Genomic DNA, 24955 nt, shown 5'->3' on the forward strand with positions numbered 1-24955 from the left:
CATAGCCATGGCTGGTCCCCAGAGCACACACAAGGCAAGGATGTTAGTGGCCAGCCCCATGCACCCCGATGAGCTGCGCTTACTTGGGAGACCCATCCTCCTTGAAGGTGAGTGAAATCTCAACACGAGTATGGTTCTGAGAGTAGCTCTGTAACTCTGAGGATGGTCTCTGGAGGCCATGACTGTGTACAGTTCACATGGTAACCAGAAGACTATGACATACTTCAGAAGGTGGTGAGGTCATAGAACACAAGCTTTAAAGTAAGTGAATCATGCGTGCCTCATTTATTTTTAAAAGCAACTTCTGAGAAGGGCTTAGAACAAATTTTTTTCCCTGAGTGCCATTTCCCAAAGGTACTCACAGAACAATAAGGTGTGACCATAATGGCTGCACTAAATTGTCTCTTGGACAGTGTCAGAAGGGACATAAAGAAGGTGGACAGAGAACTAAGGCAACTGAGATGCATTGACGAATTTAGCACACGGTGCCTGTGCGACTTGTATATGCACCCCTATTGCTGCTGTGACTTGCACCCATATCCGTACTGCTTGTGCTATTCCAAGCGATCACGCTCTTGCGGCTTGTGTGATCTCTACCCATGTTGCCTGTGTGATTATAAGCTTTACTGTCTGCAACCATCTCTCAGAAGTTTGGAGAGGAAAGCCATCAGAGCCATAGAAGATGAGAAGCGAGAGCTTGCCAAGTAAAATAACTTATTTTTAGATTTTTATAGTCGGTATATTAGCCTTATAAGTTGGAGTAAGGAAAAATATGTGACAATCAATACTTGAACAAAGATTAAAAGGGTTCAGGATACTGACCCTGGTGACTTAGGAAAGATTTAAGGAAAGAAGAGTAAATGAGTCCATGATGGGAATTGTAGGGCTCTCAAAAGACAACGTAATGATGTTGATTGGCAAGGTTGTTGGTGGTTTATAGCAAGAATGCCAGTATGATATATAATACGGCTTTAATGAAGGGAAGAAACAAGGGGTGTCATTAAAAAGCCATTGGAAGCAGCAAACTAAACATTTTTCCTGGTTATGAGTAAAGTGATTTGAGTATATTTGGACTTACAGAAATGACTACAGGAGAAGTAATAATAATTGATCAAATCCTTAATGTGTGCCAGAGGCTTTACAAGCAGGAGAGCAAATTGAACAATAGCGGCATTGCCTTGGTTTTGTGGGAATATCATTCTCCTGTCTCCCCACTCCAGACAAAGACTTACCTGGCATCTGGAATTAGGTCTATCATGTTGGCCTCCCCTCTAATTCTACCAAAGGTCTTGCAAATAAACTATGGGACTGAATTGTAACTTTCAGGATAGACTTGAAAGGCTTTCTAATTGAATTGGGAAATTAAAAAGAGTCAGTTTTTTAAAAAAATTTTGTTTTAGATTATATTTTCTTTTTGCCTGGAGAAACCTTTCCTTTTCTAACTTTTTACATATCCCATTTAGTCTGCTACTGTTGATGAAAAAGGTGGTTGAAAGTGCTGTCCCTGGTTAAATAAATAATACATTCATGCACTGGAATAATAAGTAAATATAGAAAGGATTAATGAAGCCTTTTACATATTGATGTATTAAGTCAAACAAGCAAAGTGCAGAAAAACTGATAGACAGATGACTGATAGATAGATATAGATGATCGATAGATAGATGATAGATAGATAGATAGATAGATAGATAGATAGATAGATAGATAGAGTCTCTTGACAACAGTGACAGTGATGTTTCTTTGGAAAAAGCAATAGGAGGCCGGGTGCAGTGGCTCATGCCAGTAATCCCAGCACTTTGGGAGGTGGAGGCAGGCAGATCACCTGAGGTCAAGAGTTCGAGACCAGCCTGGCTAACATGGTGAAACGCCATCTTACTAAATACAAAAAAAAAAAAATTAGCCAAGCATAGTGGCAGGTGCCTGTAATCCCAGCTACTCGTGAGGCTGAGGCAGGAGAATCACTTGAACCCAGGAGGCAGAGGTTGCAGTGAGCCAAGATTGCACCACTACACTCCAGCCTGGTTGACAAAGTGAGACTGTCTCAAAAAAAAAAAAAGATAATTATTGTCTAGGTCACCAGCCACCAATGGTCAGGAATGAACCTCCCTCATAGCCTGGGAGCTTTCACCTGTAAATTCATCCATACTCTTTGAACCAATGTTTGTTTTTATTTCTTAGGGTATCAAGTTACATAAATTGCTCACACTGTGAGGCAGGGGCTCTTTTTAAAATATTTGGTCCAAGTTAAGGTTTCCTTGTGAGCAGATCAGTATCCACTCTCCTCCTACTTTTGGATACTTGAATACCCTTGTCCAGGTCTTTCCAGCCTCTGTCTTCTGGCTTCTCTCCTATCCCCAGACTCTACCAATTAAAATCCCTCTCTGTCCTGTGCCATCTACTCTCTTTATGCCTCTTTCAGAAACCTTGTTTCTTGGCATGCAGTAGAAACAGCTTCAAGCTTAATTCTCGACAGTGTAGTTTAGGCAAGAGGTAATGTTTTCTCCGGTTTGTGATGCTCTTCCTGACATCGCCTGGGTCTTTGCCTATTTTTTCTGTGCCTGCAGGCAATATGTGAAGCTGGTGATGTCTTTACATTAATTTCTGGATCTCGGAAATGATAACTCCAAGTCCATTGTAGGAATGACCTCAGGCTTGTCCTCTTTATCTCTTCCAATTCACACCACCTTGTGAAATTTCTATGCTCTATTTCTGACAACTTGACATTTCACTCTCCAGAAGGGCTTAGTGTCACTTGCAAACCTAAATATTCAATTTTTCTGAATATGGGTGAATATGTTAAACCCTGATTCTAGCCTCAGTCCCAGAAGGCCCCCGATGTAGTATTTTTTCTTCTAGTGCAATGCCTTTTATTCTTATCTCTAAGCTAGCGCCTGATCCATAACTAAATAGATGCAGAAATATCATGTTGATTCAATTTTTTTAAACAATCTTTGGTGTGAAAGCTTGCCCAAGGCTTTTTGAGTTTAGAATTCATATTCACATGACCTTCCTCCCCTTTAAAGAATGCGAGGGGGTTGGTTAGTTATGACATACCCTTTCAGATGGCAGGCTGTGTTGTCCAGAAGGTTCTTTGCCTTGGCCCCCTTGAAACTGTTTTTCTGTGTCAGAGTCAATCTGCTGTGTCTCTGGGTCCTCCTTTAATAACTGGTAAAAAGCCTCAGCCAACAATTTCTTAATTGATCCCACAGATTTCTTGAGCACTCCTGACTATATATTATTTGATTGATGCGTGTGTGTGGTGTTTTCTTAGACTGGGCATAGAAAATCCAATCCAATCCAAGTCGGGTGCAGTGGTTCACACCTGTAATCTCAGCACTTTGGGAGGCTGTAATAGGAGAATTGCTCAAGTCCGGGAGTTTGGGACCAGCCTGAGCAACACAGGGAGACCCCATCTCTATAAAAATTAAAATAAAAAAATTAACCAAGTGTGGTGGCAACATGCTGGTGGTCCCCGGTACTCAGGAGGCTGAGGTGGGAGGATTGCTTGAGCCTGGGAGGTCAGGACTGCGGTAAGCCATGATTATGCCACTGCACTCCAGCCTGGGAAATAGAAAGAGACCCTGTTTCAATAAATAAATAAATAAAAGAAAATCCAATCCATTTCCATTCTTTATTGAGCAGCTGCCTCAGAAGACACCATGTTGGCAGTGTCTTCCTTAGTAGAGACCCAAGTAAGCACCTTTTTTTCTGTAGCTTCTTTGATATCCTCTTTTCCTCCCCAAGAGGCAGGCAGTGCCCTTGTCTGTTCCTCCCTCTTCTGGATTTAGAGGGGCTGAGGGGACTGCATTGGTTTCCTTTGTGGGAAGCCGTGCCACCAGCCTGATTTAAGTTGTACCCAATTCACCACCACATTTCATGGGCTTCCCTGCCCTCTGTCTTAGAGCTGGAGAAACAAAACCCAGGTGCTCCTCAATCCTGCCCTAGGAGTTTATGATCTAATTCATGGGTGCCCCATGTGGCCAGGACACCAGGCAGTCCTCATGAGCAAATGAAACTTGATTTACAGCTGTACTCTTTACTGGTACCTAGAAACGAATCCTGAGACCGTGTTTCTGTCCATGCACCCAAGTGTCTGTGGTTGGCACGAATCTCAGTGAAAAATTCCCTTGAAATCCCCACACCAGGGGCACTCTCAAAACTTCAAAAATCTGCCTCCTCATTTCTTGGTTCCCCCTTCATGCTCTGAGGATGAGGTTTTCACTGAATCCACTCTTGCTTGGTGAGGCTGATGACAGTCAGGCCTCATGGTGAGCTCTTCGTGGATTTAGAGGTGCCTTGCCCAGGTCTAAGCCCTCAGAGAAAACTTTCTAGTCTCTCTCATTCTCTGACCCAGAGGTCGGAGTATAAGTGAGCCCTATGGGGCTTTCTGGCTGGTGAAAGGCTGTCTCTTCCACTCCCATTGAGGGGAGCTCTCCCTTGTTAACCTCTGTGTCCTCTGCAGAAGTGGAAGTGAGTTGGGGCCTTGGCTGCCTCTCATCATAGACTCTTCACATCCATAGTTCTCAGAGCTCTCACCCCTTGGCTGCGGGGGTAAGAGTCTCTCCCCATCTAGGCCAAATTCATTGGTATGATTTGGTTTGACCTTGTTGTTTAATGATATAAGACTTAAAGCTTCAGATTTAGGCCAAGTCCATGTAAGGTGGGGCCTGGTGCAGCTTGATAAAGAAGACTTACACTTTACTGAGTGAAACTGTTCCTAGCACTTCATGTTCATTTAAGCCTTGTAACATGGGTGACATGTTGGGTGATATTATCTTGGTCATCTTACAGACAATGAAACAGATTCAGGGGCCATGTTCTTGATCACTAGGTGGTGGCAGAGCCAAGACTTGAAGCCGTGTGTGCCTGAGTCTGGAATCCGTGAGCTTAATCTCTGGTCAGTGGTTCTCAAAGTGTGGCCCCTGAAGCTGATTAGTAGCATTACCTGCAGCATGTTAGAAATGCAGATTCTCAGCTCCACCCTAGACTTGCTAGCTCTGAAACCTCTGAAACTCTAGGGGTGGAATCCAGCCACCTGTGTGTTGTTGTTGTTGTTGTTGTTTTGTTTTGTTTTGTTTTTTTTGAGTTGGTGTCTTGCTCTGTCACCCAAGCTGGAGTACAGTGGTGTGATCTCGGCTCACTGCACTTCTGCCTCTTGGGTTCAAGCAATTCTCCTGCCTCGGCCTCCTGAGTAACTGGGACTAGAGCTGTGGACAACCACGCCCAGCTAATCAGCCACCTGTGTTTTAACAAACCCTGCAGGAGAGTCACATGCACCTGTGCCATGCTGCCTGGCTCCCTGCTGAGTGACATTTTCCTCAGTATCAACCCAAAAGCCTGGAGAAGAGAGAAATGGCTGGAAAATAAGAGAAAAGGAGAAGAAAACAGAAGAGAAGGAAAAAGATGTGTTGGAAAGAGAGGGATCAAGTTTAAATGGGTCTTTGGGATGGGGCTAAATTCAGGACAAAAAGCAAAGTACTCCAATGAAGCCTAGAGGAAGGCCTGCCCCACCTGGTTCCCTGGTAGAGGTAGACATTTTTCACATCTTCGTTACTTTATTCATGACCGGGTTGAATCTGATTTGCATATTTGAGAAGATGGCTGGGTATGCAGCTGATCGCTGCTGTGGGCAGCATGTTTCATTTTCGGGAGTTTGGTTGTACATCTGGGTGAAATTTAGCATTAGTAGGGAGGAGAGGAGGCTGCACAGAGCAGCAGACACAGGCACTGGCTGTCTGCTAGCTTTCCCCAGCTTTCCTCAGAGGCTTCTGCAAAGGAGCTGATTTCCCTACGTTTATTGAGGCTAAGCTTCGCCCCCATGATAACAAGTATAGAAGGCAAACTCCCTTTGCACAGAACCCCATAGAGCCATGGAAAATTCCAGGTGGTGTGATGGGGACATCACCAGGCAGGAGTCAAATTGCAAGTTCAGAGTTGAGTCTGATGAGTAAAATGTGGCTTCTGCAGTTTCCCCTAAACCAACACATCTTCCCTGATAACCACTGACTTACAAGCAAGAAGGAAAGGAAGCATGATCTGGCCAAGACTTTTTGGGCGACTTCCTGAAGACATTTGTGAGACCCTTGTGCGCTGTTGCAGAGCCACAGGAGCCAAAGTGACAAGAATAGAGGGAAAAAAGGAACTCAAGCAACAAAATACATGACATTGTGCCCTGGGACCCAGGTTACTTAGAGATGAATCTGGGCGCTGACTTCGGCTTATAGACCTGGCTCCCAGATCCAGCTTCTGTGGAAGTCAAGAGGGCTTTGCCAAAACCACCTGTGGCCATAGCCAGGGCCACTAGCAAGGACTCCTAATTGGGGCCCTAGGCCCTCCTTTAGGAGGCCCGACTGCATCGTCCTGGTGGAATTTGATGTTTCTCATCTCATATGAGAAGATCTGAGCTGAACAGGAGAAGTTTGATTCTCAGACCATGCACACACCGTGGGAGAGTCTTGAAAGGCCCAGAGAGTACCCATCTTGCTCTGTGCTTCCCCTTGGCCTTGGCTGCTCTGGCTTTAAGCCTGTAATCTATCCAGAGAGGGTACCATGCCTGGAGTTTGGGCTGGTTCCCTGAATCTTTGTGAGCTATTTTCTGCCCATCCAGCAAGATAGAGTGCTTGTTCTCCTGCTTACCTCACAAAGATAAAGATTTCAAAGAGTTCAAAATTCTCCTACTTCTCCTTAGTGTGGCATAGGGTACCCTGGCACACCCAGGGCAAGAAAGACAATCATGCCCCATGCCACCCCAGGTTCCACGGGGCCGGAGGTAGAAATGGGGCTGAGGCCAGGCGCAGTGGCTCATGCCTGTAATCCCAGCACTTTGGGAGGCTGAACGGGGCGGATCACAAGGTCAGGAGATTGAGACCACCCTGGCTAACATGGTGAAACACCTTCTCTACTAAAAATACGAAAAATAATTAGCCGGGCGTGGTGGCGGGCGCCTGTACTCCCAGCTACTCAGGAGGCCGAGGCAGGAGAATGGTGTGAACCTGGGAGGCGGAGCTTGCAGTGAGCGGAGATTGCGCCACTGCACTCCAGCCTGGGTGACAGAGCGAGACTCCGTCTCAAAAAAAAAAAAAAAAAAAAGGAAAAAGAAAAAAAAGAAATGGGACTGAATACAGTCCTCTGGGTGTATTACACAAGTTGTTTCTGTTTGCCTCAGTGTCTTCTGGGACTGACTTCTATTTGATCATTTTATAATTAGCCACTAAGAGTCTTGATTTGTAACTTTCAGTACAAGGGTGGTGAACACTCAAACTGTTAATCTAATCATGTTAGGGCTCAAGTGGAAAATACAGATAAAAATCAGTACGTATAGCATGATTTCATAAGAACATATACAAAACTCTCTCTCTACATGTATATAGAACTACACACACACACACACACACACACACACACACACATAAAGTCAAACACCAAAATGCTAAGGGTTATATGAGATTATAGGTATTTTTAAAATAGTCCATATGTTTACTTATCTGTATTTTGAGCCTTCTACAATGAACTTGTATAACTTATGTAACAAAAAGAAGTAACTGCATAAACAAAATTCAACATACAAAAGTGATACAGTGATAATTACATCTGCATCACAGTTATTATTGTAAAGATTAAATGAAATATGCCTTTAACATGCTTAGCACCTTCCACAGCACATTGCAAAAAAAAAAAAAGACAAAACCTTAACATCCTACGTGCCAAGTATTATTGCAAATATTTTCTTGCATTAACTAATTTAAGCCTCACAACAACACAACGATGTAGGCTATTTTTATTGCCCCAGTTTTACAGATGACGAAACTGAGGCACAGAGAAGTTATCCACATGGCAGAGCCAAGCTTTAAACCTAGATACTCCAGTTCCAGAGTCCATTCTTAGGCACTTTGCTTTACTACCTCTTGACGGATCATAACTGATCAACTAGTGTGAGCTGCTGTTGTTATTTTTATTCAGGATTTACACAATAAAATTACTGAATAGCAACAAGGTAGCTCTATAGGAACCATGGTAGCTCTGCAGAGAGGACAGAGGAGAGCCCTAATATGTAGCATTTTCCAATTTCCTTGGTGTAAATATCCTCATCATGACTATGATTGATTTCAAGCTATCAGCATGCAGTACTAACTGGGGAGTCGGGAAGAGATGTGCACGATCAGATCTTGCTAGCTGATGCGATCCTGATTCAAGACACCACTGACAGGTTGTTCTGTATCTGATCAACACAGCCCCACCCAGCTGACTGCATTTCTGCTGGTGCTAGCTGTCCAGAGGCTAGAGTGACTTCCCAGCCTGGAGGAGCCAGGCCCTGCTGGCCAGAGCCAGGCCAGGGCTCTCCTGCCATCATTGTTTGATTGAGCTTTCAGGCTGTCTCTGTGCAATTGCCAGAGGTAGCACCTGTCCTATGAACCAGTAGGGCTGGGTTCTAAAGCTGACAGCCATCTCTAAAATGCAGATTTTAAATGGTATCTTATTAGTTATATCCCACTTTAAATCTGTATAAATATAAAATATAATTTTTATATAATTTAATTATAGTTATATACACAATTTAATTACAGTAATAATAATGAGAGTAGTAATAATTAAGCAGGATTTATAATGTACCAAGCACAGTGCTAAGTAAAATATCATAATCTCATCTAATCCTCCAATAGCCCTATATGATGCAGGCATTATTATTATTATTATTATCTCCATTTTGCAGATGAGGAAACTGAGGTACAGAGAGATTAAGATACCTACCCAAGGATCCATAATAAGAGGAGGAGCTGGTATTTAAATACGAGAGAAAGATTTGGAAGAGCAGGCAGCATGCATTCATTGTTAACAGCGGTGTACTTGCGGGGCAGTATGATTCGCATGGGTGGACTCACACTTTTTACTTCATGCATTTGTGTAAAGTTTATTTTCACAATGGCTAGTGTTAACCTTGGCTATTTCAAAAGCTAGAAATCAAAATATTGCTTCTCAAGCTGTGTCTGGTTTCTGAGGTCTGAGCTCCCTCCCACCCTATCCCTTTTCTCCATTCCAGACTGAGAAGAACAACAAATAGAATTCTGGCTTCCTCCTGCTGTAGCAGTAACATTTTAGGATCGGTGAATGTATGCGGTTTTGAACCTGATCAAGTCAAAGTTCGAGTGAAGGATGGAAAGGTATGTGTGTCGGCTGAGCGGGAGAACAGGTACGACTGCCTCGGATCGAAAAAGTACAGCTACATGAACATCTGCAAAGAGTTCAGCTTGCCGCCCTGTGTGGATGAGAAGGATGTAACATACTCCTACGGGCTCGGCAGTTGTGTCAAGATCGAGTCTCCTTGCTACCCTTGCACTTCTCCTTGCAACCCTTGCAACCCCTGCAACCCGTGCAGCCCCTGCAACCCCTGCAGCCCCTGCAGCCCCTGCAACCCATGTGACCCTTGCAACCCGTGTTATTCCTGTGGAAGCCGATTTTCCTGTAGGAAGATGATTTTGTAAAGTGCACATAGGAACCCATTACTTAATAGAAGTCAGTTACTCCAGCCAGGCAGCTCTCCCAATGTTTCTCCTCTCCTTCCCATGGCCCCTGTTGTTCAAGTACATAGGAAACTGAATACATAACTGCAATCTGCTGGTGTTGTGTGAAAGTCTTTTGGTTAAACCCACTGCAGGAGCCCTGCAGTGTTAGTGAACACTGGAATAATTAGTGGATGGGAATAGAAGGATGATATGGTGAGATCCACACTTCCACTCCCTCCTCCATACTCAACTACCTCCAAACTCCAGGAGAAGACACTCTTCTGGTGGGCATCCCCAGACATTGTTTTCCAGATGATCCAGTGAAATGGCCTAGCCCAGAAACCAAATGGTCAAAGCAGAAACAGATTAGAGTTGAAGGCAAACACTTTTTCAAAGCTACTGCAGTAGGGAGTCCTGGAAAGAGACTCCTCAAGCACGGTGGGCTTGTGGTTTTACTGGACAATGATCAGAAAACAAAAACTACGGGGTGGTAGGTGGGACGAGGGGCATGTTTGCTGGCCAAGGCGGGGGGCCATACAGCTTGTCATTTTTCAACATTCTTGTGGTTTAGGGGGTTTGGCCAGCTCTGGTTAGTATATGGATGCCAAACAAAACATTTAAAAAAAAAGCATAAACAAACCAGCTTTGGTTTGCAACCTGCTTGAGATTTATTATAACTATTTCTCTTTTTTTTTTTTCTTTTTTTTTTTAGACAGAGTCTTGCTCTGTCCTCCAGACTGGAGTACAGTGGTGCAGTCTCAGCTCACTGCAACTTCTGCCTCCCGGGTTCAAGCGATTCTTCTGCCTCAGCCTCCTGAGTAGCTGGGATTACAGGCATGCAGCACCATGTGTGGCTAATTTTTGTGTATTTTTAGTAGAGACAGGGTTTCACCCTGTTGGCCAGGCTGGTCTCGAACTCCTGACCTCAGGGGATCCACCACTTCAGCCTCCCAAAGTGTTGGGATTACAGGCATGGGCCACCATGCCCAGCCTCTTTTCTTTTTTTTTAGACAGGGTCTTGCTCTGTCCTGAAGGCTGGAGTGCAGTGGTGCAATCATGGCTAACTGCATCCTTGATCTCCTGAGCTCCAATGATCCTCCCATCTCAGCCTCCTGTGTAGTTGAGGCTACAGGTGCATGTTACCAAGGCAGGCTAAGTTTTGTATTTTTGGTGGAGACAAGATTTTGCCATGTTGCCTGAGCAGTTCTTAAACTCCTAAGCTCAAGAAATCCACTCGCTTTGGCCTCGCAAAATGCTGGGATTACAGGTGTGAGTCACTGAACCTGGCCCGTCTCCTTTTCTTAATTTCTGAAACTGCTTTTAGACACAGAAGTTCAGTTCAAAGTTCAGGAGTGGAAAAGTACAGCTTTCACAAAATGATAGCATAAGTCACCTGAACTTGGATCTGCCTGGAGGACACAGCCCATGAGCCATTCTTTATTACCAGGATTGAAATAAGTGTAAAGAAAGTACGACATGATGGGGAAGAATCAGAATGAGGATACTGGCTGGTTTCAAACCTGACTCTCAGAGGGAACATAAAACCCTCCAGTTTGCACAGTAAGTCTCTTCATGAGTTTCAGCTGCATGTGGGTGACGGCAGTAGTTCTCAGCATTGGCTGCACATGGGGATCACTGGGGGCACTTTAAAAATATGGATGTCAAACAAAACATAAAAAAAAAACTAAACTAAAACTAAAAACTAAAAAGGGCAAAAATTAAAACGAAATACAGCTGTCTATGTCCTTTCTCCAGAGAATCTAATGTAATAGACTTGAGATGCAACCTGGGCATTGTGACTTCTAAAAGCTTCCCAAGTTATTTAAGAATGCAGCTAAGGTTGAGAAGCTCTGGATGGGATCTTAAAGCTATCCCAGCCTTTTATTTTAAAAGCTTCCTTTAGGCCAGGCACGGTGGCTCTCCTCTGTAATCCCAGCACTTTGGGAGGCTGAGGTGTGAAGATTGCTTGCAGCCCAGGAGCTCAAGACCAGTCTGGGCAACATAGCTAGACCTTATCTCTACTAAAAATTTATTATTATTTTTTTATTTTTTGAGACGGAGTCTTGCTCTGTTGCTCAACCTGGAGTGCAGTGGCGCAGTCTCGGCTCACTGCAACCTCCGTTTCCCAGGTTCAAGCGATTCTCCTGCCTCAGACTCCTAAGTAGCTGGGATTACAGGCATGCACCACCACGCCCAGCTAATTTTTAGTATTTTTAGTACAGATGGGGTTTCACCATGTTGACCAGGCTGGTCTTGAACTCCTGACCTCATGATCCACCCGCCTCCGCTCCCAAAGTGCTGGGATTACAGGTGTGAACCACCGCGCCTGGCCTCTACTAAAAATTAAAAAAAAATAGTTGGGTGTGATGGCGCATGCTTGTGGTCCTAGCTACTTGAGAGGCTGAGGCAGGAGGATCACCTGAAGCCTAGGATATCGAGGATGCAGTGAGCTATGATCATGTTACTGCACTCCCGCTTGGGCAACAGAGCAAGACCTTGTCTCAAAACAAACAAACAAAAATCCACAAACAAAAAGCTTCCTTCAAGTTCAAGACTGAAGAATATTGATGGTGGTAACAGACATATTTTGCTTCCAATTACGGCCCTCTAAAAGAAGTGGTGAATAAAATATATTGAACATTTCAAAAATTTACCTGTATAAGTATCTTGCCATGTTTTGAATATATGTTTATAAATATTCTATTTTCTAAGGTATAAATTTTTGGAAAATGATTTTGAAGAAATTTCACCCTAGAGAGTAAATGGGATGCCACTGGGGTCTTTTGGCAGCCACCAGTACTTCTTAAATGTGGAAAATAAACACTAAAAAATATATTTTTACAAACCTGAAGCATTTATCGATAATGTTATTGTGTCTTATATAAAGCCACTGAGTCTTATATAAAGTCTTTATATAGTCTTATATAAAGTCCTAACCCATTGGATAAGCAGGAACTTCTGTCCTCTGGTGGGTGCCATTCCAGGACACTCTTAGGAACAGTTCATTCTTTGATTCACTCACACACTGATCCACTCTCCTTTCTGTTGGTCCTGCAGCTCATCCATTCATCCATCAACCTGCCAGCCAGACTTTATCATTTTGAATGCCAGATACTGTGCTCTGCAACAGGGATGGAGAGAGAAAACACCCTTTTCACAAATGCCTCACATTAGACTCAAGGAGGGATGCTATAAAGGCGCTCAGGGTAGAGGGGGGAGAGAGCCAAAGAAACTGAATGTGCAAGAGCTAGAGAGGACAAAGGGGCCTTCCAGACTGGCCCTGGGCATTCCCAAGGTTTATTGTCGACATCCCTGTCTCGAAGAAAGCTTCAGGTAAGCCTGAGTCTGGCCTGCAGGGAATTGGCGGCCTTGGTCTGCTCATCACCCCTATAGGGAAAGACTTGCTAGAAAGACAAGGATGTATCTACTGAGTCCACTGCTCTGAGTAATTCACAGTGCCAGGAGCTTCTATATTTTAAGGCAAGACTAAGCTCTGTGATATACTTGTCAGCGCACTTGACAGTGTGAGATCAAGAAGTAAATCATACAGTTTGGGAGTGAAGTGCCCTCCAATCTCAGAGAAAGTGCGGGGAGGTGAAGCAGGCCTGGGTGGGAGGCAGAGCCTGGCTGTGGGCCCTGTCTGAGGCCTGCAGGAAAGGCAAAGAGCAGGGCTTAGTCAATGAACTAACTGGGTTCCTGAGGATGGGGAGGAAGTTGATACAAAGGAGAAGAAAGAAGAAACATTTGCTGCTTTTTCAAAGTTGCCCTTGGCTGGTCAGATGAACCCCAGGGCTTGGACAGCTCTGCTGTGGCCTTTAATGCAATTTTGTAGGTCAGGGTCCAGCTGTAAACAGCCGACTCCACCTACCTGGGTGGGAGATGGGAATGGGGGTGACTCTTGAAGGGGCAGAAGTGAGAAATCGGCCCACATGGGAACTGAAAGATGAGAGGCTCTGAGCTGCTTCACTGCCCCGCACATGTGTGACGAATGAACATATAAATTAGGCAAATATGCCACCTTCTAATAAACATGCTTGGTAATACTGTAGAACTAAGAGCAATGAAGATAATTATACTTCTTTATTATTATTATTATTTTTGAGACAGGGTCTTGCTCCATCACCCAGGCTGAAGTGCAGTGGCAAAATCTTGGCTCACTGCAGCCTCAAATTCCGGGCTCAAGCAATCCTCCCACCTCAGCCTCCTGAGTAGCTGGGACTACAGGCACATACCACCATGCCTGGCAAATTTTATGTATTTTTTTTGTAGATATGGGGTCTCGACATATTGCCCAGGCTGTTCTCAAACTCCTGGCTTCAAGTGATCCGCCCGCTTCAGCCTCTCAAAGTGCTGGGATTACACCTGTGAGCCACCACACCTGGCCTGATCATTACACTTCTTAGTGTTCATGGAATATATTTTAGAGCCAAAGAGCTATTTCACTGGATTATGAATTTAAAATTTCTCAGGTATAGGACTGGGGAGAATCCATACCCAATGACTATCTTGTATTATTTGATTTCTTTTAAAGCTCATATAGTGGATTATTTTACAAAATGATATTATTGGACCAGGCGTTGTGGCTCACGCCTGTAATCCCAGCACTTTGGGAGGCTGAGGTGGGTGGATCACCTGAAGTCAGGAGTTCGAGACCAGCCTGGGCAACATGGTGAAACCCCGTCTCTGCTAAAAATACAAAAATTAGCTAGGTGTGGTGGTGGGTGCCTGTAATCCCAGCTACTTGGGAGGCTGGGGCAGAATCTTTTGAACTTGGAAGGCAGAGGTTGCAGTGAGCCGAGATCACACCATTGCACTCCAGCCTGGGCCACAAGAGTCAGACTTCATCTCAAAAAAAAAAAAAAAAAAAGAAGGAAATAAAATGATATTATTAAAGATCCTCAGGTGACTGTTCTTCAGTCATTGTAAAATAGTTTTATTTAGTGAATTCTTCATGTCCCCAGAACTAATGGAATAAGTTTTAAAATTATTTCAACTTCTCTTCCTTGCACAAAAATTCCTTCTCTTTCTGTCTCTATCTCTGTCCCTCTCTGTTTCTTTCTTTGTCTCTCTTTGTATTCGTCTCCCATTCAAGTGTCTATGAGTGTCACAGGTTGGAAAAGTTTGGGACACTCTCATTTAGCTCGTTGGTTGAGGACATTATGCTAAAAGTTAAGCTAAAATAGATACTGAAACCAGAAGACTGTGGGTTTGTAAAACAAGTAAAGGGAGAGGGTGTTGCTGGGTGACCCAGATGAATTCCGTAAAGTTTGTAGGATTTTTGGCCTTTACAAAGCACAATTGTCAACCAAGGCCTGGATGAGTCACACGGTTTGTGATCCTGGGTGGAAGATGGACTCAGAATTTATCCTCAGGGAGCAACTGCTTTTATTACTAACCTGGAAGCACTTCCTTCCCATCTGGAGCTGCAGTAAGTATTTGCTCTTGTCCCTAAAGGTATAAAACAAAAACAAAACACACCCCTTGCTTAGGCCTCTGGATCCTGATGAGTGTAGAGCATTTGACAATCAGACTTGAATACCCCTCTCCCTGAGCCACACCAAGACCTGGGACTTGTAGCCACACAAACGTCAGCAACGTGGTGGATGTAAACCTGGCCTTGGACAGATGACAAAGGTGATGATTCCAGGCCCTCAACTGTGCCTCAGAGAATGTGCCAGTGATAGGAAGAGTCCTGGAGCCAGGACACCAGGCAGGGTGCTTGAAATCCAGCAGTCACTGTTCTTGGGCAACTGGTCCACCATTTAGAAGCTCTTACAGTCAGTGGATCGTCTTTCTCTTTGCACAGTACAGAGTACCTGCAAGGGGATGAGATAACCCCGGGTGGTTGAAATAACTTCTGGTTTTAGTGGGATGGGGGCCACCAAGCATCAGAATACCTAGAATTTCCAGTCTGAAAGGCTGGGAGGGAAGATAGCCCTTCTTTTCACTCAAATTTTAGTGATAACTGCATTTTTATTCACCAAACTAAGGAAAGTGGTCTCAAAAGAGTTTTACTCTGGTTTGTGAATTTAGGGGTGGGAGCTGTAAACTATTTTGTTATTCTCATAAATTCTGTAGGTCAGAAATTCAGATGGGACATGGCAGGGATGCTTGGTCCCCCTCATCTGGGAAGATCCGAATGGCTGGAATCTTCGGGAGCCTTCTTCATTCCCTGGCACCTGGGCTGGAATGACTCCAGGGCTGAGCTGAGCTGAGCTGATGCTGTCCTCTTGTTTGTGATTTTAGATGCAAAGTCTTAACAGCGGTGTAGAAAACATCATACTTTATTATACACACAACTGCTTTTATTGAAAACAACATAACATCAAAAGAATCACAATATTTAGCATTTAAAATGTTCCCCTAATAGAACACTTGGGATTAATACTGCTTTAGAAGGAATATGGTCACCACGTCTGTGGGAACAACTACAGTCAGACACACTTCAATAACTTTTCTTCATGTTTTTTTCTAATTATATTTCTGTTTTTGTTTTTTGTTTTTGAGACAGAGTTTCCCTCTTGTCACCCAGGCTGGAGTGCAATAGCACGATCTACCTCTACCTCCTGGGTTCAAGTGATTCTTCTGCCTCAGCCTCCTGAGTAGCTGGGGTTACAGGCACCCACCACCACGCCTGGCTAATTTTTGTATTTTTAGTAGAGACAGGGTTTTGCCATGTTGGCCAGGCTGGTCTTGAACTCCTCACCTCGGGTGATCTGCCCACCTCGGCCTCCCAAAGTGCTGGGATTACCGGCATAAGCCACTGCATCTGGCCTTATTTCTGGTTATTAAAACCATTTTAATTGAAATGCATCAAGGCTTAGTGTTGGTACATAAATATCATGAGCGCGTATTCCAGATTTTCTGGGACAACCCAGATTTCTAATGAGCATCTCTTGGTTTGGGAATGGGAGGATGTGGTCCCCTCATGTTTCCTGTGTGTGGTCAGGGTCTCCTAGTGAGGTGTTTAGGAGCTAGCACAGATCCTTCAGATTACACCAGAGACAGCAACAGAAATAAGGGTACAGGGACAAAAAAGGTGATTGAGACAAACATCTTGGAGAGCCGTGCAAAGGTGGCAGGAAAGCACGAGGCCAGGATTTGTCAGAGTAAAACTACTTGATCATAGATTAGGTGACGATCCTGGAAGAGGAAGTTGGCTTTCTTGAGTCAGCAGCTTAGTCACCTTCCGGTATCATCAGTGTCAAATGGGTTTTAGCCTTCAGGGGTTGGCCCTGGGCTTCGGAGGTAGAACCCCATGTGGTTGGAATAACTTCTGCTCTTAGTGGGACGGGGGCCATGAAGTGGGGTGGTTCTACTGCCTAGGAAGGGGGTGGATTCTAGAAGTGTGTACCATAGAGTTCATTTGTGAGTGAAGCCTCTATTCCTTCTTCATGTGAACCCACGTGAGGACTTACTCTGTGCAAGGCAGCCTGCAAGAAGCTGGGCAGGATGCAGAATGGCCATGACCAGAAATCTTCGGCTAAAAGCCGAATTTTTAATCTAGTGTGGAAGATAGACATATGAACTGATCAGTGACCAGGAGCAGTGGCTCATGCCTGTAATCCCAGCACTTTGGGAGGCTGAGACAGGAGGATCACTTGAAGTCAGGAGTTTGAGACCAGCCTGGCCAACATGGTGAAACTCTGTCTGTACTAAAAATACAAAAATCAGTTAAGCGCGGTGCTGCTTGCCTGTAATCCTAGCTACTTGGGAGGCTGAGGCATGAGAATTGTTTGAACCCAGGAGGCGGAGGTTGCAGTGAGCTGAGATCACGCCACTGCACTCCAGCCTGGATGACAGAGTGAGACCCTGTTTCAAAAAAAATAAAAATTAAAAAATAAACTGATAAATGACAATGGCACCTTATCAAGGATACCTATTGAGATAGAACCAAGCACTGAGGGGCACAGGAAGGACAGAGCCACTAATCATGGGGTGACAGGAGTGACTCAGGCCATTTTGTGGGGGTCACACGCAAGTCCTTTCTATGCCTTCTTCTCCTCTAAGTGAACAAATAAGGGAAATAACAAGAACTTGCTCCCCAGGTCTTGGGGGGTTTAATTCTCCTGGGAAATAAGGTGAGTGAGGGTCTTCTGAGAAGCCCCCTTGTCCTTCCAGGCTCCCTTTGCATCTCTCCCTATGTTCTCCGCTTAGGGACCTGTCAGAGTCCAGGCAGGAAACAGAGGACACTCTACTGGGATTCTGACAGGCTTTAATGAAGTGGCTTTACAGAAACGAGGGTGGCTCCCCGTGAGTAACAAGGGATGCTGTGCACACAGCAGCTACCAGCAGAGGGAAGCTGTCCTTGCACTGGGCCTAGAGAGGAGGGAGACAATGGTGTTACTGGTGCCCAGGAAAAAGCTGGAGCCCTGGACCCAGGGCTGCTTCACAGGAGGAGCTGGGCTGTAGACGGATGCTGCTGCTGCCAGAAGGACTGCCCAGCAGGTGGGGAGCAAGAGGAATAAATACTCCCACCTCTCTTTGCTCCCAAACTCCAACTCGCCCATAGTGCATCCCCCTTGGCCAGCTCCAGTGGGACACCCAAAGGCAAGGGACTCTGGTGATGCAATTCACGGGGTTAGCTGCCCGGGCCCATAGCAGAGCAGAGGAGAACTTGAAGTGGACTTTTAGGGTTGATGGAAAATAATCAGCTTTCTTTCTTTCCCTCTTTCTTCCTTTCATTTCTTTCCTCCTCTCCTCTCCTCTCCCCTCCCCTCCTCCCCCCCTTTCTTTCTTTCTTCTTTCTCTTTCCTTTTTTCTTCCTCCCTCCTTCCCTTTCTTCTTTCCTTCTTCCTCCCTCCCTCCTTCCCTTTCTTCCTTCTTTCTTCCTCCCTCCTTTTCTCTCTTCCTTCCTTCCTTGCTTCTTTCACCCTTTTCTTTGCTTTCTTCCTCCTTATCTGCTTTTCTGCTTGCTCACAGGCCATCATGCCAGACATTGAGGAATCAAGTATCAAAAGCCAGACCTCCTCCCCAACTTTATGGTGCTTATGGTCTAACAGGGAGAGAAATACAGAGCACACAAATAAAGGAGTGCAGGAATGGGACGGGTGGGCTCAGGGAAACAACTCTGGGGTCTGATTTTTCTTTTCCAAAGTCAGGCCACATAGCTCCTTACTCCTAGAACTGCAGTGTCCAAAGATCCCATGAAAACCCTCACTGAGAGCTGATCCTAGAAAGCTCAAGGGACAAACTACTCAGAATTCATAGGCAAAGCCCTGCACTACCCCAAGTAACGATCCCTCCATTCCCTCTGCTATTCTGCAGCATTTCTATCACTTTTGCCTAAGTCTACACACTCTCCCATAATATGTAAGGAAAGAGAAGTTCAGAAGAATATCTTTTAAGCTTAGGATGGAGGAAAGCAATCTAAGGCAGACTGAGTACCCAGAAGCCATAGCTGAAATATAGACGTAGTCAATTACGTTTCTATTTTTTTTTTTTTTTTGAAATGGAGTCTCGCTCTGTCCCCCAGGCTGGAGTGCAGTGGCGCGATCTCGGCTCACTGCAAGCTCCGCCTCCTGGGTTCACGCCATTCTCCTGCCTCAGCCTCTCCGAGTAGCTGGGACTACAGGCGCCTGCCACCACGCCCGGCTGATTTTTTGTATTTTTAGTAGAGATGGGGTTTCACCGTGGTCTCGATCTCCTGACCTCGTGATCCGCCCGCCTCGGCCTCCCAAAGTGCTGGGATTACAAGCGTGAGCCACCGCGCCCGGCCAATTACGTTTCTAAATAAAGCCAATAAGAAAGAATAGGTTAGGAAAAAAATAGTTAAAACTTGATAAAATTTATATCCTTAGTAGTCAATTTGAAAAGCAGAGGACAATTTTAAAATGGGCAAGAAGAATGTTTGTAGCAGCTTTATTCATAATCTCCAAACACTAGAAGCAAACAAGATGTCTCTCAATAGGTGAGTGAATAAACTGTGGTATATCCATCCAATGAAATATTATTCTATGATAAAAAGAAATGAGCTATCAAGGAAAACACATAAAGGAAACTTCAATGCATATTACTAAATTTAAAAAGTCAGTCTGAAAGGCTGTATACTGTATGATTTTAATGATATGGCATTCTAGGAAAAAAAAAAAAACTATAAACAGGCATGGTGGCTCATGCCTGTAATCCCAGCACTTGAGCCTGGGAGTTCGAAACCAGCCTAGGCAACATGGAAAACCCCATCTTGACAAACAATACAAAAAGTAGCTGGGTGTGGTAACACACAGCTGTATGTAGTCCCAGCTACTCGGGAGGCTGAGGTGGGAGGGTCACCTGAGCTTGGGAGGTCAAGGTGGCAGTGAGCTGTGTTCCTGCCACTGCACTCCAGCCTGGGTAACAAAGTGAGAGATCTTGTCTCAAAAGCAAAACAAAACAAAAAGACTATAAAAATAGTAAAAAGATCAGCAATTGCCAGGGGTATGGTGGGAGGGGGATAGAGGGTCGAATAAAACATGGGGGATATTTTTTAGGGTGATGAAACTATTCTGAATGATACTGGGATGGTAGGCACAGGACGCTATGCATTTGTCAAAACCCAAAGAACCTGACAGCACAAAGAGTGGTCCAACATATTCAAGTATTTAAAAAATCATTTAGGAGGTAAGGTGATTTCAGCATAGGCTGCAGACTGTGACAAAAGAATCTAACTGTATCACAAATGTATCAAAACATCTCACTGAAGAGGGTGAGGGAAAAGGTGCTGACCTAAGTAACTTTTGGAATGAGTAAAGTCCCTAAGACTAAAGGCAAAAAGAACCGCACGTAAGCACTGTACTCTAGTAGATAACATTTTTCTCCATCAGGATACAGGTTAACATTCTGATACTGCCGTACGTGTATACCAAAGTTGAACAATTAATGGATATTGCTGGATGGTGAGAGCAGGTTTCTCACTGTTGGGTTGGGAATTTACAAATACACAAGCAGAGGTGGCAAGCATGATCCATGTGGTAACGGATTACAGTTGCAGACACAGAAATGAGCTCATGTTCACATAGAAATAGAGATATGTGTCTACCTATCTATCTATCTGTCAATCATCTGGCTTCCTATCTTGAGTGCCCTATTTTGCATATATATATATATATGCAATTGTCAGGGGTATGGTGGGACATACCCCTGGTTACTGGTTAGTATGCCCACATATATTTCCTTGCTCTGTCAGCTGAGAGAGCCTAGAAACAATGACACCCCAGTAACAAAAGGGCAGATCTTGTGCCCAGAACTTGGTTTTTCATGCTATTCTTCAATTTAAGAAATCAGGACTCCTTGGAGAAATGGTTGATTCTAGGACTGGGGCAGGAAATACACAGGGGAACCTGGAGCATCTTGTAGTACCAAAAAGTAAGGAAGTGCTTTAAAAACAATCCATATCACTGGGGCGTGTCAAAGGTACATGGGGGCAAACTAAAAGAGCTCCCAATGGTCAAATCTGTAACAATTTAAGCAACACAATTAAGTAGTATTGGATTATAACCCAAAGTATAAAGTAAGTTTCCATGCATCTATACTGTTATGAATGAACAATTGAATAAAAAATTAAATGGGGAAGACGAGACAAGTCTCTCATACAGATGAATTCCAAATAATTTATGACGATACTCCACCTTCAAGTAGGTGGAGCCCAAGTCTCCACTCCTTAAGTGAGGGCTGCACTTAGTGACTTCCTTCCAAGGAGCACAGTATGCAAAGTGAGGAAAGAGCAACTTCACAGTGAAGACACCTGACAAACACACCTCAGCCAGGTGATCAAGGTCAATACCAACAGCAGTAAGTCACGTGGGGGGCATGCACCCTCACACCAGTCCAGCCACAAGGAAAACACCAGACATAGCACAAGATAGGGACATCCTGCAGAACGCCTGACTAGTACTCTGCAGACTGTCAAGGTCAACAAAAACAAGGAAAGCCTGAGAAACTGTCACAGCCAACAGGAGCTGAAGGAGATGTGATGACTAAATGCAATGTGGCATCCAGAGTGGAAATCTTGAAACAGAAAAGGGATGTTACATAAAAACTAAGAGCTAAAGAAACCGCCATAAAATATGGATGTTAGTCAATAATAATAAATGAATATTTGCTCATTAATGATAACAAATGTACCATACTAATGTAAGATGATACTGTTAGAGGGAACGGTGTTGGGTATATGGAAACACTACTATCTTTGCAACTTTTCTGTAAATCTAAAATTTTTTTAAAAAGTATACCTTTAAATAATAAAATAAAATAAACAATGAGTAAGAATACAAACAGGCAATTAAATCAAAGAAGAGGAAATACAAGTCAATAAACATTAAAAATATCCTTAACCCCTGAGGTCTTCATGGAATTGTGAATTAAAACAACAGCATAGGCCGGGCGCGGTGGCTCACGCTTGTAATCCCAGCACTTTGGGAGGCCGAGGCGGGCGGATGACGAGGTCAGGAGATCGAGACCACAGTGAAACCCCGTCTCTACTAAAAATACAAAAAGTTAGCCGGGCGTGGTGGCCGGCACCTGTAGTCCCAGCTACTCGGAGAGGCTGAGGCAGGAGAATGGCATGAACCCGGGAGGCGGAGCTTGCAGTGAGCCGAGATTGCGCCACTGCACTCCAGCCTGGGCGACACAGTGAGACTCCGTCTCAAAAAAAAAAATAAAAATAAAAAAAATAAAACAACAGCGTACTCTTTTTTTCACATGTGAAATTAACATAGACTATAAACAGCTTTACTATTTCACTCTGGCTGGGAGGCTATTTTTGCAGTAAAGAGGACACACATTTCTTGCTGATAAGAGTGTAAAAATTACTAGAATTGTAGAAAATAATCCGGCATTATCTACTAAAATACATATATAGAGATATCTTTGAGTGATGCATTCTACTGTAAGGCATCTTTCTGAAATAAGAGAGCTGGTGAATACAAGCAAAAGAATGGGTTTGGAAGCTTTGTTTCAAGGGTTGGAAATTGGGAAACCGTCCAAATATCTCCCAGTAAGGGAATAGCTGAATCAATTCAGTTTACCCATCCTGTGGAATATTTGTCTTGCTAATAAATATGATGGGTGAGATCCCTATGGATTGGTTTGGAGGGATTCCATAACACATTAAGAGGAAAAAGTTGCAGATTGATGTGTGTGATCCTGGTTCTGTAAAGCAACAGCCACACAACACAAAAACACCCAGATTTGTATGTGTGAGGATGGTCGTGGACAGACAGTCTGAGTCAAACTTTTGACATTGTTTACTTGTCAAAAGGAGTTATTAGGGGAGAGTGAACTGAACAATCACCTTTTTCCTTATATACCTGTTTTGTTTGTAACAAAATAAGTGTGTGCTACTTTTTAACTTTAAAAAACCTATAAAAGGCTGGATGCCAAAAAAAAAAAAAAAAAAAAAAAAGGACAAAAAGTCTAGGGATGTGGCTTACACCTGTAATCCCAGCACTTTGGGAGGCAGAGTCAGGAGGATCAAGAGCATTCTGGCCAACATGGTGAAACCCCATCTCTAGTGAAAATAGAAAAATTAGCCAAGTGTGGTGGTGTGCACCTGTAATCTCAGCTACTCAGGAGGCTGAGACACGAGAATCACTTGAACCCAGGAGGCAGAGGCTGCAGTGAGCCGAGATTGTGCCACTACCCTCCAGCCTGGGCAACAGAGTGAGGCTCTGTCTCAAAACAACACCAACAACAAACCTAATTAAGCTGAAATGAAAAAATTCAAAGGTCATGTGGTAGGCAGAATAATGTCCCTCTTTCCCAAAATGTCCCTGTCTTAACACTCGGAACCATCGGATATCTTATTTTACATGGCAATAAGTATTAAGTCAAATTTGCATGTGTGATCAAGTTGAAAATGTTTGTTTAAGATGGGAAGTTTATCCTGGATTATCCAGGTGGGCTCAACATTATCTCCAGAGTCCTTAAAAGAGGGAGGCAGAAGGGTCACCTCCAGAGTAGAGAGGCAAGAACAAGCAGAGGTTAGAGGGGTGCCAGCCAAGGAGTCACGAGGAATGCAGGTGGCTTCATAGAGCCAAAAGAGGCAAGAAAATGGATGCTCCCCTTGAGTCTGCAAAAGGAATTCAGTCCCATTGACATCTTGATTTTAGGACTTCCGACCTCCAGAATTGAAAGAAAATAATTTGTGTTGTTTTAAGCCACTAAGTTTGAGGTCACAGCAACATAGGAAACGAATACAGGGTCATATTTAAGATGTGATTTATCACTTCTACTTTAGTATTTCTGAGTTCCTTGAAGGGAGATTTTTTGTTTGTTTTATGTTTTTTGGGTCTTTTTTGAGATGGAGTTTTGCCCTTGTTGCCCAGGCTGGAGCGCAATGGTGCGATCTTGGCTCAGTGCAACCTCCACCTCCTGGGTTCAAGCAATTCTCCTGCCTCAGCCTGCCGAGTAGCTGGGATTACAGGCGTGCGCCACCATGCTCAGCTAATTTTTGTGTTATTAGTAGAGATGAGGTTTCACCATGTTGGCCAGGCTGGTCTCAAGCTCCTGACCTCAAGTGAGCCGACTGCCTCGGCCTCCCAAAATGCTGGGATTACAGGCATGAGCCACCACGCCCAGCTGAAAGGAGATTTTTTAAAAGTTAAAAAAAAAAAAAAAAGGGAGTCCAAGAATCTCAGACTTTTAGTTGGGAAGGAGCCAGTCCTGTAGGAAAGAAGTGTGAAGTAGGCCTTAAAAGATCATTAAACTTGTTGAGGGATGCCAGTGGTCCACAACCTGGCTACGCATCCAAATCAGCTGAGGACTACTAGAACCCTCCCCCACCCTGAGCATTTCTCACAGGCCCCCAAGGGACAGGAGGATGCTCACCACAGAGCTGTCACAGCTGGAGGGCAGACACCCCCAGGGTCATGGAAAGTAGGAAGTGAAGGACCCCGTGCAGGATCATGCTTCAATCAAGAGAGAATCTTCAAACACAGTATGAGGGAGAGCAGGTAAGAAACAATGAAACTTACAGAATGTACATTTAAAACACAAACACCCAAACATTACATATTTATAAGAATTGATTCACATTTAAGAACATAATCCCAGGCCGGGTATGGGGGCTCACGCCTGTAATCTCAGCACTCTGGGAGGCCGAGGTGGGTGGATTACCTGAGGTCAGGAGTTTTAGACTAGCCTGGCCAACACGGTGAAACCCCGTCTCTACTAAAAATACAAAAATTAGCTGGGCTTGGTGGCGCCTATAATCCCAGCTACTCGGGAGGCTGACGCAGGAGAATCGCTTGAACCCAGGAGGCGGAGGTTGCAGTGAGCCGAGATTGCGCCACTGCACTCCAGCCTGGGTGACAGAACGAGACTCCATTTCAAAAAAACGAACATATCGCAAACCCGTGGGGTACCCATAGCTGGGGGCTGGGAGTGGAGGGATGAAGAGGTCAAAAATAATATATAAAATAAAAAGATGGGCACTAGGAATGCACTGGTGATGGTAAGGTGCTATGTATTGACAG

At 44.3% G+C, this 24955-nt stretch overlaps 1 protein-coding gene across 1 annotated transcript; it reads left to right on the forward strand.

Annotated features, from left to right (window-relative positions):
* The first annotated feature begins 244 nt into the window (after positions 1 to 244).
* Positions 245 to 9615, forward strand: ODF1 (outer dense fiber of sperm tails 1). The gene is made up of 2 exons (XM_032758482.2): positions 245 to 704; positions 9041 to 9615. The coding sequence occupies exons 1-2, from the start codon at positions 385 to 387 to the stop codon at positions 9480 to 9482; spliced, it is 762 nt and encodes a 253-aa protein (XP_032614373.1). The 5' UTR covers positions 245 to 384; the 3' UTR covers positions 9483 to 9615.
* The last annotated feature ends 15340 nt before the right edge of the window (positions 9616 to 24955 follow it).

The sequence above is a fragment of the Hylobates moloch genome, unplaced genomic scaffold (genome assembly GCF_009828535.3).
Source record: "Hylobates moloch isolate HMO894 unplaced genomic scaffold, HMol_V3 SCAFFOLD_9, whole genome shotgun sequence".
NCBI classification, from domain to species: Eukaryota; Metazoa; Chordata; class Mammalia; order Primates; family Hylobatidae; genus Hylobates; species Hylobates moloch.